We start from the raw sequence: 16,401 nt of genomic DNA on the forward strand, positions 1-16,401 counted from the left end.
CGGCGGCGGCTCCAGCGGCGGTAGGAGAGGCCGCGCCGTAAGCCCGGGAACCGAGGTTACCCGCGCGGGAAACGCCGCAGTGCAGGCCGGGCGGAAGGTAAACCTCGCGAGAGTAAGCCCAGGCCAACGGGATATCCGGCTTCCTGCGCGAGTGGGAACTAGGGGCGGGAACTTCGGTCTGACGTGGAGGTTTGTTGATCCGTTGCCCAGGCTCGAGCTAGGATTTGGGCCCGCCCCTCTTTCTTGTTGCGTGGCAACCACAAACCGCTGCTGCAGCGGACTAAGTTGTAGAGAAGTTGGTGCCAGGAGGACTCAGAGCAGCTTTTGGGATCCGAGAAGGCAGGCAGGACCTGAACCTACGCTTGCCGAGACAAGTCAGAAGTCACAGCAAGGTTATGCCCCCCAAGGGCAAGTGAAAGGTGGGAATTCTGCTGTGGCTTCATTTAGTCTAGAAAGCCTGAAGGCTTAGACAACGACAGGGTCAAGAATTGGAAGGACTCCGTGGAGCAGAGGGCTGAACGGGAAGGAAGGAGCCAGTGAGAGGATTCATTGTTTAGGTGTGCTCAGATTTCGCTGATGGTGAGGTGAGATTGCAAAATAGATGTAGAGTTAAGGGGGACGGGGTTCACCAGGAGACAGGGATACAAACTGGGGAAGGCTGTGGCCTCAGATTTACCCATGTCCTTCTTTCCTGTTTCTCCAAGCGAGCTCAGAAACTGCCGCTGTAACCCAAGAGCAGACTTGGACCCAAATCCAACTAGGAGCTTCAAAATTGCGATTCTTTACTGAGAAATCCCAGAGGCCAGGGTACCTAAGGCAGTGCTCTGCACCTGCATCCTTCTTCCCTTCATGTCTCTCCCCCATGCCATTTCCACTGCTGCATACCCCTCTGCCACCTTCCCTTTCTTTCCCTCTTCCTCTTTCCTCTTGGTTCTCTGACTTCTACCTCCCCACTCCCTTGTTACCTTCCTTCCTTTTCCTCCTCTGCACCTCTGACACTCTCCACTCAGCTTCCCCACCTTTTCAATCCCTCCTCACCAACTTTTCATCCCTCTATAATCTGTCACCTTATACCTATTCATTACTAAGGTCATGGCCTTAGCAATACAAGAAGCTTAAAATGCCTACTGAATCTTCCTGGTCAGTGACCTTACATTATGGTGGCAGATGGAACTGGTAGGCTGGGGTTGGTGCCATTCTCAGATGTGGAAAGGATCTGGTGGTTGCTGTAGCCACTCCTGTAACTATTTTTAAAATTATGTCTGAAGGCTGGGAAGAGTCCTAAAGACAAGACTCTTCCTCAGGACAAGTCCAGAAAAGTGAGAATCCTACAATCAAGTAGGAGACCCATAAATGAAGTTCACTTGGAAGAAAAAGTCACAATCAGACAGAGGGGATAAGATGAACAAGGACAGCTATTTCATATTATTCACAGAGAAGGAGAGAATTATTGTTCCTTTCTTCTTTTTTCTTTTTTTTCAGTGCTGGGGATCAAACCCTGGGTTAAAACAAGTGAGAAAGGTAAAACTTTAGAAATTTTAGAAGAACATGTAGGAAAATACCTTTATGATCTCTGGATAGGAAGGAATTTTAAAAAATAATAACCACTAAGTTCAAAGGATAAAAAAAGGGTAAACGTGACTACATTCACATTCACTAATATTCACCATAAAGAAGTGAAAAGATGGGTAAGTACACAGAGAAAGCCTCTAAAATATTGATAACATTTTCTGAGTTCCATGGAAGTGTTCATTTTGTTATTGGTGGCACACAGCTGTATTCCCAGTGGCTTGGGAGGCTGAGACAGGAGGATCAGGAGTTCAAAGCCAGCCTCAGCAAAGTCGAGGCGCAAAGCAACTCAGTGTGACCCTGTCTCTAAATTAAAATTAAAAAATACAAAATAGGGCTGGGGATGTGGCTCAGTGGCCGAGTGCCCCTGAGTTCAATCCCTGGTACCCCCCCAAAAAAAATTACTTTAAAATAATAAGCAAATAAAAAAATCACAAATTTGGAGATATTTACCACATTTATTTATTTATTTGCTTGTTGTTTATTTATTTCTGCAGTGCTGGGGATTGAATTCAAGGGCACTCTACCACTGAATCTACATCCCTAGCCCTTTTTTATTTATTTTGAGACAGGTTCTCACTCAACTGCCATGGCTGGCCTAGAACTTGTGATCCTCCTGCCTCAGCCTCCTGAGTCAGTAGGATTATAGGCATGTGCCACCACACCCAGCTGACAAACCTGATTTTGTTTTGGGCGGGGAGGTAGCAGCCCTATTTTGTAGTTTATTAGAGACAGGGTCTCACTGAATTGCTTAACACTTTGCTAAATTGCTGAGGCTGGCTTTGAACTCATGATCCTTTGCCTCCACCTCCCAAGCTGCTGGGATTATAGGCTTGTGCCACGACACTGGCCTGATTTTTTAAAAACAATGACTGTGGAAAAAAAGTAAACAAAAATATGGTGCCTATAAATGACAATAAAGTACTGTATATTTCAAAAAGATAGAAGAAAGGGTTTTGAATATTTTCACCATAAGAAATGATAAACGTTTAAGAAGATAGCTATGTTTACTCTGATTTGAACATGAGATAATGTATATTTATATTAAAACATCACATGATACCCCCAAAATATGTATAATCTTTATATTTTTATGTATCATTTAAAAATAAATTCTTAAAAATGCAAAAATTAAATGAACAAAAGATATGAATTGGCACTTCACAGAGAAGCAAAGATGGTTAAACACGTGAAAAGATATGAAACCCACATTAGCAATAAATAAAATTTCAATTAAAGTCAGTAATTATAGTTTTATACCCACAAACTAAAAAAAATTAAGTCTGCAATACCAAGTGTTGGTTAGGATGTACACTGACTGGAGTTTTTGTACATTATTGTCATAGTGTAAAGTGGTATAATCTCCTTGGGAATTAACTTAGTATTATCCTATGAAGTTAAATATGCATACATTCTACAACCTAGCACTTTCTTTCCTGTTTCTCTCTCTCTCTCTCTCTCTCTCATATACACGCACACGCACACACACACACACACACACGTACGCACGAGAAACTTTCCCACCTGCACATATGAAATCTCTCAATCTCTAAGTTCCTCTTTTTCTCTTGCAATTAAAAAAAAAAATCCTTAACTGAGTTGTTTGTCTTGCAGGGTCCTAGTTTCTTGAACCCACTTCAATTGGGCTTTCATCCCTATATTCCACCAAAGATGTTCTTGTCAAGGTCATCAGCAACCTTCATGTTACTACATCAGTCAAATCTCAGTCCTCATTTTACTTAATCCATCATCAATTGATCACTCTCCTCCAAAAGCATTTTCTTTACTTGGCTTTTAGGAAGACCACATCTCCTAGTTTATCTCCCATCTCACTGGCCACTCCTGTCCTTGTCTCCTCTGGGGCATTCTTATCCATCTACACTTACTCCCTAGAGATTTCATATAGTCTCATAGCTTTTCATTTCTTTGTGTTAAGGGCTGGGAATGCAGTTCAGTGCTAGAACATTTGCCCTAGCATGCTCAAGACTGGGTTTGATCCCTAGCACGGCAAACAAGCAAACAAAAAAACCCATATTTCTTTGTATCATTCAGGATAGGCTACATTATACTGAGGTTACAGATAACCCCCAAATATCAGCAGCTTATAAAAGCAAAAGCTTAGCTGGGTGCAGTGGCACACATCCAGCAACTTGGGAGGCTGAGGCAGGAGGATCACAAGTTCAAGGCTAGCCTGGGCAACTTAGCAAGACCCTGTCTCAGAATAAACTAAAGAGGACTGGGGATGTAGTTCAATGGTAGAGGTGCCTCTGGGTTCAATCCCCAGTACCACAAAAATAAATAAATACAAATAGAATAAAAACAAAAGCTTATATCTCACTTAAGTTTCTTATTCATTGTGGACTGGCTGCATCTCTGCTCTGTGTCATCATTCCAAGACTTCATCATTACAGGACCCAGGCTGAAGAATTACCTGCATGGGCAATTCCCTCACCTCCTTCAAGTATTTGCTCATGTTACTTTTTCAACTATGCTTCTCCTGACTTCCATATTTAAAAATTGCAACACTTTCTCATTTCCTTGGCACCTCCAATTCCCCATATCCTGCTCTATTTCCATATTGCTTATCATCATCTTACAAATTACGCAATGTACATTTTATGTTTTACTTTTTATTGTCTGTCTAGAAAGTAACCTCCACAATGACAGATTTTTGTCAGTTTTATTCCTCCATGTCTCCCAAATGCTTAAGAGCATCTGGCCACTAGTAGACGCTCTATGAATATTTGTTAAATGATAGGATAAATGCCAAGTAGAAAAAGCAAGATTCAGAATATATACAGCCTGATATTTTATAAAGGTCAAAACCAATAAAACTTGTAAAAATGTTTTTCAGAGATTCATACACATACAATGTATATTAATAAATATTAGGAGGAAATGATAATAGATTTTGGATATTATATAGGGTACTGTTGGAATAAGAAAAAGAAAGAAGAAACATAGAACACTTCAATGGTATTGATAGTGCTCTATTTCTTAAGGAAGGGGTTGGTTTCTTTATTTTGTCATACTTGCAATCTTACATCAGGATTATATATATTTTCCTGTATATATCAACTACTTCACAGTTACAAAATGATTGTTTAAAAAAGACCTCATGTAGGATTGTTTTAAAAAGACCTCAATAGGAGTTGAGGAAAGATACTCCACACAAAGGAACACCACATTCAAAGGCCCAGAGGTGGGAACAGTTATGTTGAAATACTTGATGGGAAGCCAGTGTGCCTGGAGCATGGGTTATGAGACCAACTGTAGAAGTGTGGAGGGATTGGATCTTGAAAGCCCATGGTAAGGAATTTGGATCTGATTCTCAGTGCAGTGGGAAGCCTATGGAGGATTTTAAGCAGGTGAGAAACATCATCAGATTTATGTTTGCAAGAGTTTTTGTGTTTTTTTTTTTTAACTATGGCTTTGGCTCACATATCAAAAGTGGGTTTCCCAAAATGTGAAGGGACACAGATGAATTTAAGACCTTGAAACTTTCATCTCACTGGAAAATAAGTAATAAAATAAAAACAAAAGGGGAAATTTATTTCAGTAAAGAAAACGTCTGGTTGCTGTGTGATGAGTGGGCTATAGGAACCAATAGAGGAAACTGGAAGACCAATCTGGAGACCTCTGCAGTCATTAGGAAGGTGACAATCGTGGCTTTGACTGGGGCTATTTTGAAAGAAGAGGGAGTGAGGGAAAGGAGGAGTTAAAGGATGTCCCCTGAGTTTTGGGCCTGAGCAACTTGGTGAATGGTAGTACCACTTACTGAAATGAGGAAAACTGAGTAGAGTATGAGAAAGGGTGAGATGTGTCAATGCCTTTGAGGCTTAGAAAGGTGAGCAGGGTTCAGATCATGAAGACCCTTATAAATCTGGCAAAGGGGGTCGGACCTTATTTTGTGAGCACAGGGGAGCCATTAGCTTTAAAGCTATTTTCAAAAGTTTTAAGCTGAAGAGTACCACGGTCATATTTGCTCTCAGAAAGATCACTCTGGTGGCCAGGGCAGAGAGGATAACATGGAAAAGGGAGGCCAGTGAGGAGACTCCTGGGAATATCACCTGATATGAGACTGTGAGGCCTGAATTAGGGCAGTGACAGCAGAGACGAAGACACAGATATGAAATATGTCAGAAAGTAAAATCAGTAGGAATCAATAACTGGTGAGATACTATAGGGATAAAGGAAAGGAGGTGGGATGTAGTCAAGGACTGTGGTCAGCACTGATGGGCCATTCCACTTCCCCTTCACTCCAGATGTATAAGCTAGGCCTGCCAGCAGATCCCAAGGAGGTGGCAGCCATTGAAGCTAGAAGAAATCGAGAAAAAGAACGACAAAGCCGATTCTTCAATGTGCGGAACCGAGTCATGGGGGTGAGTAGGCAGTGGGAGTCATTTCACAGAACTGGGGCTACCTCACATGACTGGAAAGGAACACAGCAGTGCCCATTATAGTCCTTTTCCTGACTCAAGCAGGCCCTAGGGCTAGAAAGGAAGGAGGAAGGGGTGGTACCCACTCCCATAGGCCCAAAAGGGGATTGGGAAGGATGGGTGGTACAGGGGGTGACAGTTGGCTCTTTTCTGGTCAGCTCTGGGCCATGTGGTCTGATTCTTGAGAGGCAGGCCATGTGAATCCAAAAAAGAGCTAAAGCGTATTTGGTATTATGTATGCATAAGCCGTTTTGGCAAAGTAAGTAATATACTGCTAACCAGAATGAGGGTGAGAGACTGAAGGGATACTTAGTCTCTACTGATCTGTATTCCCTTTTGTACTACATTAAATGTTTCCAATGAATTATAACCAAAATAAAGAGAAAATATTGATGGTTTAAGAAATAAAAAAGGATTGCTAGGTGGATAGAAAGAGGAAATGCAGCATGGTGTTCTGGAAAAGACACCTTAACTGTTTGAGGCCAGGTCTGCTGTTTGTTAGAGGTGTGGCTTTGGATAAGTCACCTTATTTTCTCTGAGCTCCAGTCTCCTCTTCAGTTAAATAAAGGAAGCACTGAGGTGGCAGCTCTGATAATTAGAGCATGGTGCCTGGCACAAGTAAGTAGTTGGCTACGTTTGAGTTGTTAGATGGAGATCCAGGTGACAAGCATTTCCTCACAGGGACTGCTCTGTTGAAAGCACTATCAGGGGGGCTGGAGATGTGGCTCAAGCGGTAGTGCGCTCGCCTGGCATGCGTGCGGCCCGGGTTCGATCCTCAGCATCACATACAAACAAAGATGTTGTGTCCGCCGAAAACTAAAAAATAAATATCAAAAAATTCTCTCTCTCTCTAAAAAAAAAAAAAAAAAAAGCACTATCGGGCAGTGATGATACAAAGATAACTAAAGCCCAGTCTCTCTCATGAAAGAGCTCACAGTCTAGTAGAGGAGATAACTGAACAAACTTCAATGTAATGTAGACAATGGGTCCTAGATTATGGGAGCAGAACCTTCCCGAAGGATCAGAGAAACAAAGATTGAGCTGGTCTTGAAGTGTGAATTGGAGTTTGGGTAGAGGGGAGGAAAGTGTTCTAAGTAAAGGAAGCAGAGCAAAGGCTATAGATTCAAAACTGCCTAAGATGTGCAGGGAACTGGAAGCACAGTTCCCAAGGCTAGTGAGAGGGGAGACAGGGGAAAAGGGTGCAAAGAGATGAGGCTGGAGAAGGAGGCAAAGGCTAGACCATGGAAGCACTTAAGAGCCATGCTTATGGGTTGGAACTTTATACAGTAAGTCCTGAGAAGCTACAGGAGGATTTTTAAGTGGGTAAGTTCTAAGCAGTTTGTTAGAGCACTCAAGGACCCTACTGGGCCTCTGCCCTGATTTAGTCCCTTTCTTTGGGATCCAGGTGGATGTTGAAGCCCTCAACAACCAGGTAGAGGAGAAAAAGCTTCGGGAGGCAACTGAGCAGAGCAAGGATGCAGCTTACGGTAAATGTCCAAGGCCACAGGTCAAACCAAGAGCCTGAGTAGGCTCAGGTAGGGCAGTTCTTCCTGTGTGGAGGGCCTGAGGTCCTAGGGTGGTGAAACAAACCAGATGGCCTTTGGGAGCAGAGGCATGCTAACTGGACCTCCTGTGGTGCCTTCCCATGTCCCTGCCTATCACCCCCAGCTACTAAGCAGGTGCAGTATGATCTGGTAGCCCAGATGCTAGAGAAGGAAGAGGCAGAACGGGCACGTCGACTGGCCAAGAAAATCCAGGATTTTCGGGAGCAGAAGCAGCAGCTCAAGAACAGGCGTGAATTTGACCCTTGGGATCCAGACCGACTCCAGAGGGAGTTTCCAGTCTATTTCAATGACAGTGATCCCTTCTATGGCCCGGCCAGCATGCAGTGCTTCTTTGGGGAGGACCTGGACAGGACCACATACCTGAGAATGCAGCAGGAGCAGTTCAGGTACAGCCTGGAGAGGCAGCTGCAGGAGCAACAGCAAGCCAGGGTTGATGAGAAATGTGCAGGTAAGCAGCCAGGCCCTCTGGACTCAAGAGTCCCAAGGTCTAGCAGGCAGCTCTCCTGAGCTAGGTACTACACCCAGGAGGCTAGAACTCTGTGGGGAGGTCATTACCCAATACCCATATAACTGATGCTAAAAGTTTAGGCTGTGTAGGCCCCAACTTCCCTGACTTCCTTCAGTAATTGACAGTGTAGCTATTGTTCATGATTAGCCTGGCATTCCATTACCTGGGGACAGCATAGTATAAACACATACCTAACAGCTCTACTCTACCTAGCTAGTTTGGGAAATGAATGTTCCTTTCTGTGCTTCAATTTTAATTAATTTTTTGTATTTATTTTTTAGTTGTAGTTGAACACAATATCTTTATTTATTTATTTTTATGTGGTGCTGAGGATTAAACCCAGGGCCTCACACGTGCAAGGCGAGCACTCTACTACTGAGCCACAACCCTAGCCCTAATTAAGTTTTAAATTTATTTATTTTGGTACTGGGGATTGAACCCAGAGGTGCTTTACCACTGAGCTACATCCCCAGTCCTTTTTATTTTTTTAAGACAGGATCTTGCTAAATGGCTTAAGGCCTTGCTAAATTGCTGAGGCAGGCCTTTAACTCACTATCCTCCTGTCTCTGCCTCCCAAGTTACTGGGATTTATGAGCATGCACTACCAAACCCAGTTTAATTAATTTTAATTAATTGTTAAATTATTATTTTTTAGTGCTGAGGGTTAAACCCAGGGTTTCATGTTTATGTGCTTAGTTCTACCACTGAGCAAAACCTCCAACAAGTTTCTTCATCTTTAAAATGGGGATAAATGAGGCCTGGTGGTGCCTGCCTGTAATCCCAATTTCTAAGTAGGCTGAGGCAGGAGGATCACAAGTTTGAGTCCAGCCTAGGCACAACTTAGTGACACGCTATCTCAAAATAAAATATAAAAAGGGCTGGGAATGTAGCTCAGTGGCAAAATGCCCCTGGGTTCAATCCCTAGTACTACAAGATAAATAAATTAATTAAATGGGGATAATAATCCAAATCACATGGAGTAGCTACTATTATTATATTCTCTGTGGCCACATCCTTCTCTTTCATCAGAGGAAGCCCTTCAAGAGCAAGGACTATGTCTTACGTATTTGTATTGCTCACCTTTCAAATCATCAGTTTCTGACAGTTCCTAGAAACAAGATCATCATGTGGCTAGAGTGGAAAAGAATGCCAGTGCTGTGCCCTTTGCTTGTGCTGTGCCCTCAGCCTAGAGCACCATTTGCTCTTTTTGCCTGTGTACAAGAACACCTCCTCCTGGAAGCCTTCCTGCTACCTACCACCCAGAGCCTTCACACTTTGTGTGTGCTAAGCATGTCCTCTACCACTTTTAGCCTCCAAGCCTTTGTTATGCCTTGTATACATCTCTGCTATTGTCCTTTCCAGATTGTGGTCTGATAATCTGTTTGATCTGTGTCCCCCACTAGATGGGGGGGGGGCAGGATCTAATTCTGTGGTATGCTTAGAATCTAATACATGGATCTTATAGTGAGGCTTGGAGGTGAAATGGTTTACCCAAGACTACACATTTCAGAGGTGGCAGAGCTGCACTTTGACCCAGGTTGCTGCACTTTGGCTATCCCTAGCCCCAAAGAGTAACCCCTTCCACATCTCTACAACTTGGACGCTAATTCCCTCCCAAATATACATATACCTACATAAAATTTGTTGACTAAATGGCTGAATGAATGAACCAGGAATGGAGGAAGTTGTATTTCTCCATGTAGATATGCTCAATGACCAGCTGCACTTAGCCATGGACATGCGGGCTGCCCACCTGGCCAGGCTAGAGGAGTCCTGTCACGTGGCCATGATGTTTGCCATGGCCAATGCCAACAAAGCCCAGGTATGGCTTGACCCCTCCAGTGCACCTGGTCCTCCCAACCCCCTGAACAAAATCCTGGGGAACCTTAGCCACACCCTTCCCCTCATATCCTTTCTCAAATCAGTTCCAGAATTGTCATCAGCCTGAGGACACCCCTTCCATATAAGGTGCTTCTTAGAATACAAGTCACCTCTCCCTATCTCCAAACACAAAATGATTTAAGAACAGATTATTGCCCTCTAATCCTGAGTGCAGAGAAGTTCCCTGTCCATTCCACCGCCTATCCTTAGGATAATTAAAATCATGTAGTGTCTTTTCTTTCTCTCCCTGAGATGGAGAAATAGGGCCACGTTTCTCCCACCCTTGGAACTGAGAGTTCTCTGAGGTTAGGCACCCAAATACTTATATTTGCCCACCAGGCAGCTGAGCTGGCTGAGCGGCAGCGCCTTGAGCATCAGCGCCAACAGGAGGCCAACCTCATGGAGATTCAGAACCAGGTCACCAGTGACTTTCTAACTGAGAACCCCCAAGTTGCCCAGAATTCCATGGCTCCCCACCGGGTTCTGCCCTATTGCTGGAAGGGCATGACTCCAGAGCAGCGAGCCGCCATCAGGAAAGTCCAGGAAGCACAGTGCCATGAGAAGGAGGCACAGCACCAGGCTGAGCAAGCATTGGATACTGAATGGGAAAGCCAAACCATGCACCTGGCCCAGGCAGCGCAGGAGCTAGAAGAGCAGGAGAGGGAATTGTGTGCAGAATTTCGGAGGGGGCTGGGCTCTTTCAACCAGCAGTTGGCTAAGGAGCAAAAAGCCCAGTGAGTTCTAGGGAGTGGCAGTGGGGATGAATACCATGGGAGGGTAGGGAAGGATGGTGAGGACCAGGGAGAGAGGGAAAACATCAAGTGAGGCCTCTGGACTTTTTTTTTTTACAGGCAAAATTATCTGAATTCAATAATCTACACCAATCAACCTACAGCCCAGTATCACCTACAGTTCAACACTAGCAGCTGCTGAGGTCAAGATGGTCATCTCTCTCTTCTCTCCTATCAAGCTTACAGATGCAAATGCTACATACCCCCACCTCTTACCTCTAATCCATTCCCTAATGAGAGAGCTAAGACAATATCCCCACCTTCTACCCTAAGTAATAAAGTTATTCGCTAAATTCAAGGCCATGTATTGTTGTAACAGGACACACAAAAATGTGAGGTACTGCCTTTCCTATCCTACCTTGCTTGGGACTCTATATATCCAACCCTATCAAAACCTTTACCTTTCTTCCCCATGCCAGTTCCCCCAGCACAAAGCACTGCCCACAAAGTAAGAAAATAGTTTATTAGGCACAGAGGATGACTGGTAGACAAAGTTAGTAGTACCCCAGGAGGAGGTGGGGCACAGGAGCCTTTGTTTTCCCAGACTTCTCCCTTCAAGGCTGCATGCGGATGGCCCCATCCAGCCGGATGACCTCTCCATTGAGGAATGGGTTCTCTATTATGGTCTGTACTAGATGAGCATACTCAGCAGGGTCGCCCAGTCGGCTGGGGAAGGGCACTTGGCTGGCCAGGAAGTTGCGTACCTTCTCTGGAAGGCTGGTCAGCAGTGGGGTGCCAAATAGGCCTAGACAAGATAGTCAGAGTCAGAGACCCACCCTTGTTTTCATATTTACTCAGTTCTTCTTCACCTTAGGCCTACTTCTTGTGCCTCTCTAGGGCCTAGAGATGGAAGGCTACTGTTACTTAGATAGTGGATACCTGCCCCTCACAAGTGCCCATGGATCCCACCCAATCCCAGGTATGGCAGGAAGAGAGAATATGTCTACCTGGAGCAATGGTCATCACCCGGATGCCTATTGGAGCCAGATCCCGAGCAATGGGCAATGTCATGCCCACTATGCCCCCTTTGGACGCAGAATATGCAGCTTGTCCCACCTAGAAAAAGAGTAGAGGTCAAGGGTGAGAGAGCCCAACAAGTCAAGAGGAGGCACAAACTTTGCCCCTGATCACACACCTGGCCCTCAAAGGCAGCCACACTGGCAGTGTTGATAATAACCCCACGTTGGCCTCCCTGGTCTGGTTCATTCTGGCTCATCTCACCAGCAACCAGACGGATCACATTGAAGGTACCTATAAGATTCACCTGGAAAATGAGCAGAGACATGGTGTAGGACCTCAGGAAGAGGCAACCATTTGATCACTAACAACTTTGGGGATAACCACTCCCAGAGAGTTCATTCCCACTCCTGGAGAACCTCCAAGGTCTTACATTGATAACTCGCTGGAAGTCCTCCAAGGTATGGGCCTGGTTCTTCTTTAAGTTGTATGTCTTAATGGCCACTGCAATACCTGCACAATTCACAGCCACATCCACCCGGCCAAACTTCTCCTTTGCTAGAGTCAGGGCCAATTGCACATCCTTCTCAGAGGTCACCTTCAAAGGGAGAAACGTAGAAAAGGTATTCATCTGCCAGCACATCATGTCACTACTAAACCTGGGGGAGGAGGCCCAGTCCTTGGGTGGGAACAGAATTGTGTGAGCAAAAGACAGATGAAGAGGGGCTGGGATTGTGGCTCAGTAGTAGAGTGCTTGCCTAGTATGTGTGAGGCACTGGGTTCAATTCTCAGCACTGCATATAAATAAATTAGAAAAATAAAGGTCCACTGACAACTAAAAATTATTTTTAAAAAAGACAGATGAAGAGAAAGTGTTGTAGTAAAACGTGAGGAGAGTGGGGTGAAGGTGTATATGTCAGGTACTATAAAGCAGTGTTGCAAAATACCTTTCAAACTTATACCATCTTTTGATAAATTCACATATCCCTGGTGATTCTCGATTGCTATAGAGCAAAGAATTAATACAACCCTGTTTTGAAAACTTTTGATAGGAACATAAATGAGCTTTTTTTTTGTATCCCCACCTACTAAGAAGATTTCATGAAAATAGTTTTTCAACTTTGTAAATGTAAAACCATTAAGGTACAATATGCATTTTCAAATTATGCAATCCTCCCTTCAAGCAATTCTGATAAGTCCAATTTCTGAGGCTGTGGTGCAGTTTGGGGGTCTTTACGGTAGGTAGTGCTATAGTGCAGTTTGCCAGCAAACTTCCGGCTGATGATTGGCTCACAGCGGCCCCAGCAACATCTAGCTGATTGGCTCTTCTGCGGTGATGCTCATTGGGCTGTTTCCCTGCCCTTTCAGACCACGGAGCTGCTCATTGGGGGACTTTTTTGGCTCCGCCCACGTGACCCAGCCAATCGGCCTCAAGAGCAGGAGGATTGTGGGAGGTGGAGAGAAGCTTGTGGGGGAGAGAGAGGCTTGTGGAAAGCCGGTGGTGGCAGTTGGGCTCTGAGGGTTTTTCCTGAGGAGCTGTGTGGTTTGGTGTGTGGTTCTAAAAATAAAGTTAGTTTCTTTTGACAAGTGGCTCCTGATTGTGCCCAGCCAGACTGCGGCATTTGGTGGCCCGTACGGGGATCGAACCCGCGACCTTGGCGTTATCAGCACCAATACAAATAGATCAAGGAACAGACAGACATGGGTTGGATTTTCAGAAAGGGCCACTGAGACAATAAAAATTACTTGGAAATCAGAAAGACCAGTATGGGTTCCTCAGTGGCCCCTGACTAAAGAAAAGATACAAGCAGCCCATGACCTGGTCAAACAACAATTAGCAGAAGGACATATACAACCTTCTGTATCTCCCCATAATACTCCCATTTTTGTCATCAAAAAGAAATCTGGTAAATGGAGATTATTGCAAGATTTAAGAGCCATTAATAATGAGATGGTTATTATGGGACCTGCTCAATCAGGGATTCCTCAGTTGTCTGCTTTGCCAAAAACCTGGTATGTTTTAGTTATAGATATTAAAGTTTGTTTTTTTTCAATTCCAATTCATCCTGAGGATAGTCCACGTTTTGCATTTACTATCCCTGCACTGAATCATGAAGGTCCTGATCAGAGATATGAATGGAAAGTACTCCCTCAAGGGATGGCTAACAGCCCAACTATGTGTCAAATTTATGTTAACAAAGTAATCCAGCCACTTAGAAATCAAAATCCTGAACTACAAATATTTCACTATATGGATGATGTATTATTAGCACACAAAGATAAAAACACATTGCTAGAATGTTATGCCACACTTACAAACTTATTAAAAAATTATAATCTAGAGATAGCAATAGATAAAGTACAATTAAATTTTCCAATTAATTATTTAGGAGTTCTATTATCCTCAACCATGGTCCGTCCACCAAAAATTCAAATACGAGTAGATCAACTCAAATCACTTAATGACTTTCAAAAGTTATTAGGAGACATAAATTGGATAAGGCCTTATTTAGGTATACCAACAGGAGAGTTGGGACCTTTATTTGATATCCTAAAAGGTCCATCAGATCCAAATTCACCCCGAATGTTAACGCCTGAAGCAAGAAAGGCATTAAAAATCATTGAAACATATATGGAAAATATGCATTTGGATAGAATTGATATAAGTTTGCCTTTATTATTTATTGTACTACCAACAAAAAATATTCCTACAGGAGTATTTTGGCAAGAAGGTCCATGCTCTTGAAGCCGATTGGCTGGGTCACATGGGCGGAGCCAAAAAAGTCCCCCAATGAGCAGCTCCGTGGTCTGAAAGGGCAGGGAAACAGCCCAATGAGCATCATGGCAGAGGAGCCAATCAGCTAGATGTTGCTGGGGCCCCTGTGAGCCAATCATCAGCCTGAAGTTTGCTGGCAGCTGGAAGTTTGCTGGGGCCCCTTCGGCTGTGGCTCTCAACAATAGTGCTTGAAGGCTTAGGCCAAAAGGGACAAGTTGTTATCCCACAGATAACAACTTTATGGGAGGGACCCCCATGTGTTCCCAGGTAGGTGGTAGTGGTCTCAAGGACACCCTGGGAAAGTTGAAACCACTCACATCGGTTGGGGCGAACACGCAGCTCTTTCCTAACTTCTTGGCCTGGGCCTCACCACCTGAGTTGGGCAGGTCCAGAAGCACAGCAGTAGCCCCTTGAGTCACCAGTCGCTCCGCGGTAGCCAGACCAAGACCCGAGGCTCCTCCAGTTATTACCGCGACTAAGCCCTGAAAAGGGACACCGTCAGCAACTACCCTCTCCATCCTTTCACACGCGGGTTGTACAGGCTTCTGAGGGGAAGTGGGTGGGGGCGGGAGGTGGCCCAGGTGTGCTTCCTCTCCTCACTGATGAGATCGTGAGGGAGGGCAGGGGGGCGAGGGGTTTCATTCCCCAAATAGTTCAGTGACCCCACATATTACATATGCAGCAGACTTTCCCTTTACTGAGCCCAACCGCCACCGCAATACCCCGCCCACATAAGCATGGCCCTTTTTTCCTAGTTCCTGGCCATGCCATCTCAGGCTGCAAAGCGAGGCAAAGGGTGGTTTACCTTCAAGGTCCGACACGCCGCAGCCATCTTGCGCCCGCTTCACCACTGGAGGCTCGGCCCTTTAGCACAGGCGCTCACTGATTGGCTGAGGTGGAGGTGGTGCCTGCAGGGTGGAACGACCGGGGCGGAGGACGTAGGGGCGTACCCTGCTTCTCCCGAGAAAGTCCTAGTGTGATGTTTGTGGAGACTTATCTCCCCAGGAAATAGAACCCCAAAGCAGCAGCTCATTCCTTTTGTCCTGCTCTCTAGCTGGCCATTTGGCAGGTTTCCAGCTCCCTGGGGGAGATGAAGGGTGGAGATTGAAAGGGAGTCCCCTTCTCGGAAAAAATTTGAGATCCCCAGGCACTGGGGATACTCGAATAATAAAAGGTTTATGCCTTCTAAGAGGGCACAATCCAGCTGGAGAAAGATAATTATTAAGTACAGTTGGAGAGGTGGGCGCAGTGGTGCAAGACGGCAATTCCAGCAGCTCCAGAGGCTGAGGCAGGAAGATTGTGAGTTCAAAGCCAGCCTCAGCAATTTAGCGAGGTCCTAAGCAACTCAGCAGGACCCTGCGTCTAAATAAAATATAAAAAACGGCTCGGGATGTGGTTCAGTGGTTAAGTGCCCCTGGGTTCAATCCCCAGTACAGTTGGAGGAAGTGCAGAGAACAGAAGGGACAAAGAATTTATTTTTTTGTGGTGCTGGGGATCAAACAATGCACTCCACCACTGAGCTACATTCTTAGCCCAAGAACTGGATTCCAGAACACAGACCCAAGAATGGAGATTCTGAAATGAAGAGGTACCAAAGAGAAAAATATGTTGAGGCAGAAATAGAGATGCCAGACAATATCACAGAGATATGAATGTGGAGAGCCACTAAGAGACAGAAATGCTAGGAGGCAGACATTCATTTTGATACAGATGCTGTTGAGAGGCACAAACACAGAGAAGTCCAAAAGCTCAGATCAAACATTGTCAATTTCACCTTAACCTGAAACCATTATGTAAGACCCAGTTGTTTTTTTTTTTTTTTTTTTTTGTACTGGAGATTGAACCCAGAGGCACTTTACCACTAAGCCATATCCCCATCCCACCCCTTTTTTAAAATTTTGAGTCAGGTTTTCAC

General features: G+C 44.7%; 2 protein-coding genes across 9 annotated transcripts; one reads left to right on the top strand and one right to left on the bottom strand.

Annotated features, from left to right (window-relative positions):
* The first annotated feature begins 14 nt into the window (after positions 1–14).
* Positions 15–11,051, top strand: Ribc1 (RIB43A domain with coiled-coils 1). Of its 7 annotated transcripts, none has more exons than XM_027950170.2 (7): positions 15–97; positions 5,835–5,951; positions 7,414–7,495; positions 7,677–8,021; positions 9,785–9,903; positions 10,302–10,696; positions 10,814–11,051. In XM_027950170.2, exons 2-7 carry the CDS (start codon positions 5,835–5,837, stop codon positions 10,893–10,895), a joined length of 1,140 nt encoding a protein of 379 aa, XP_027805971.1. In that variant the 5' UTR covers positions 15–97; the 3' UTR covers positions 10,896–11,051. The 7 variants fall into 7 exon arrangements, with proteins under 7 accessions (XP_027805971.1, XP_071462246.1, XP_071462250.1 ...); XM_071606145.1 differs by having other exon boundaries at positions 74–112; XM_071606149.1 differs by lacking the exon at positions 15–97 and adding an exon at positions 170–189.
* A 146-nt stretch (positions 11,052–11,197) lies between these two features.
* Positions 11,198–15,388, bottom strand: Hsd17b10 (hydroxysteroid 17-beta dehydrogenase 10). Of its 2 annotated transcripts, XM_027950178.2 has the most exons (6): positions 15,292–15,388; positions 14,804–14,968; positions 12,144–12,308; positions 11,889–12,017; positions 11,701–11,809; positions 11,198–11,498 (listed from the first exon to the last, which is right to left on the bottom strand). In XM_027950178.2, exons 1-6 carry the CDS (start codon positions 15,316–15,318, stop codon positions 11,308–11,310), a joined length of 786 nt encoding a protein of 261 aa, XP_027805979.1. In that variant the 5' UTR covers positions 15,319–15,388; the 3' UTR covers positions 11,198–11,307. The 2 variants fall into 2 exon arrangements, with proteins under 2 accessions (XP_027805979.1, XP_027805980.1); XM_027950179.2 differs by lacking the exon at positions 11,889–12,017.
* Between the last annotated feature and the right edge of the window lie 1,013 nt (positions 15,389–16,401).

The sequence above is a fragment of the Marmota flaviventris genome, chromosome X (genome assembly GCF_047511675.1).
Source record: "Marmota flaviventris isolate mMarFla1 chromosome X, mMarFla1.hap1, whole genome shotgun sequence".
Lineage (NCBI taxonomy): Eukaryota > Metazoa > Chordata > Mammalia > Rodentia > Sciuridae > Marmota > Marmota flaviventris.

Bases quoted from the DNA above. Each gene is read 5' to 3' on its own strand.
- Ribc1 (XM_027950168.3), top strand. From the start codon at position 5,805: ATGGGCCATTCCACTTCCCCTTCACTCCAGATGTATAAGCTAGGCCTG. The intron at 8,022-9,784 runs GTAAGCAGCCAG...TTCTCCATGTAG, and splicing joins GGTTGATGAGAAATGTGCAG to ATATGCTCAATGACCAGCTG. The intron at 10,697-10,813 runs GTGAGTTCTAGG...TTTTTTTTACAG, and splicing joins GCTAAGGAGCAAAAAGCCCA to GCAAAATTATCTGAATTCAA.
- Hsd17b10 (XM_027950178.2), bottom strand. From the start codon at position 15,318: ATGGCTGCGGCGTGTCGGACCTTGAAG. The intron at 12,309-14,803 runs GTGAGTGGTTTC...CTCCCTTTGAAG, and splicing joins GCGTGTTCGCCCCAACCGAT to GTGACCTCTGAGAAGGATGT. The intron at 12,018-12,143 runs GTAAGACCTTGG...CTCATTTTCCAG, and splicing joins ACTTCCAGCGAGTTATCAAT to GTGAATCTTATAGGTACCTT.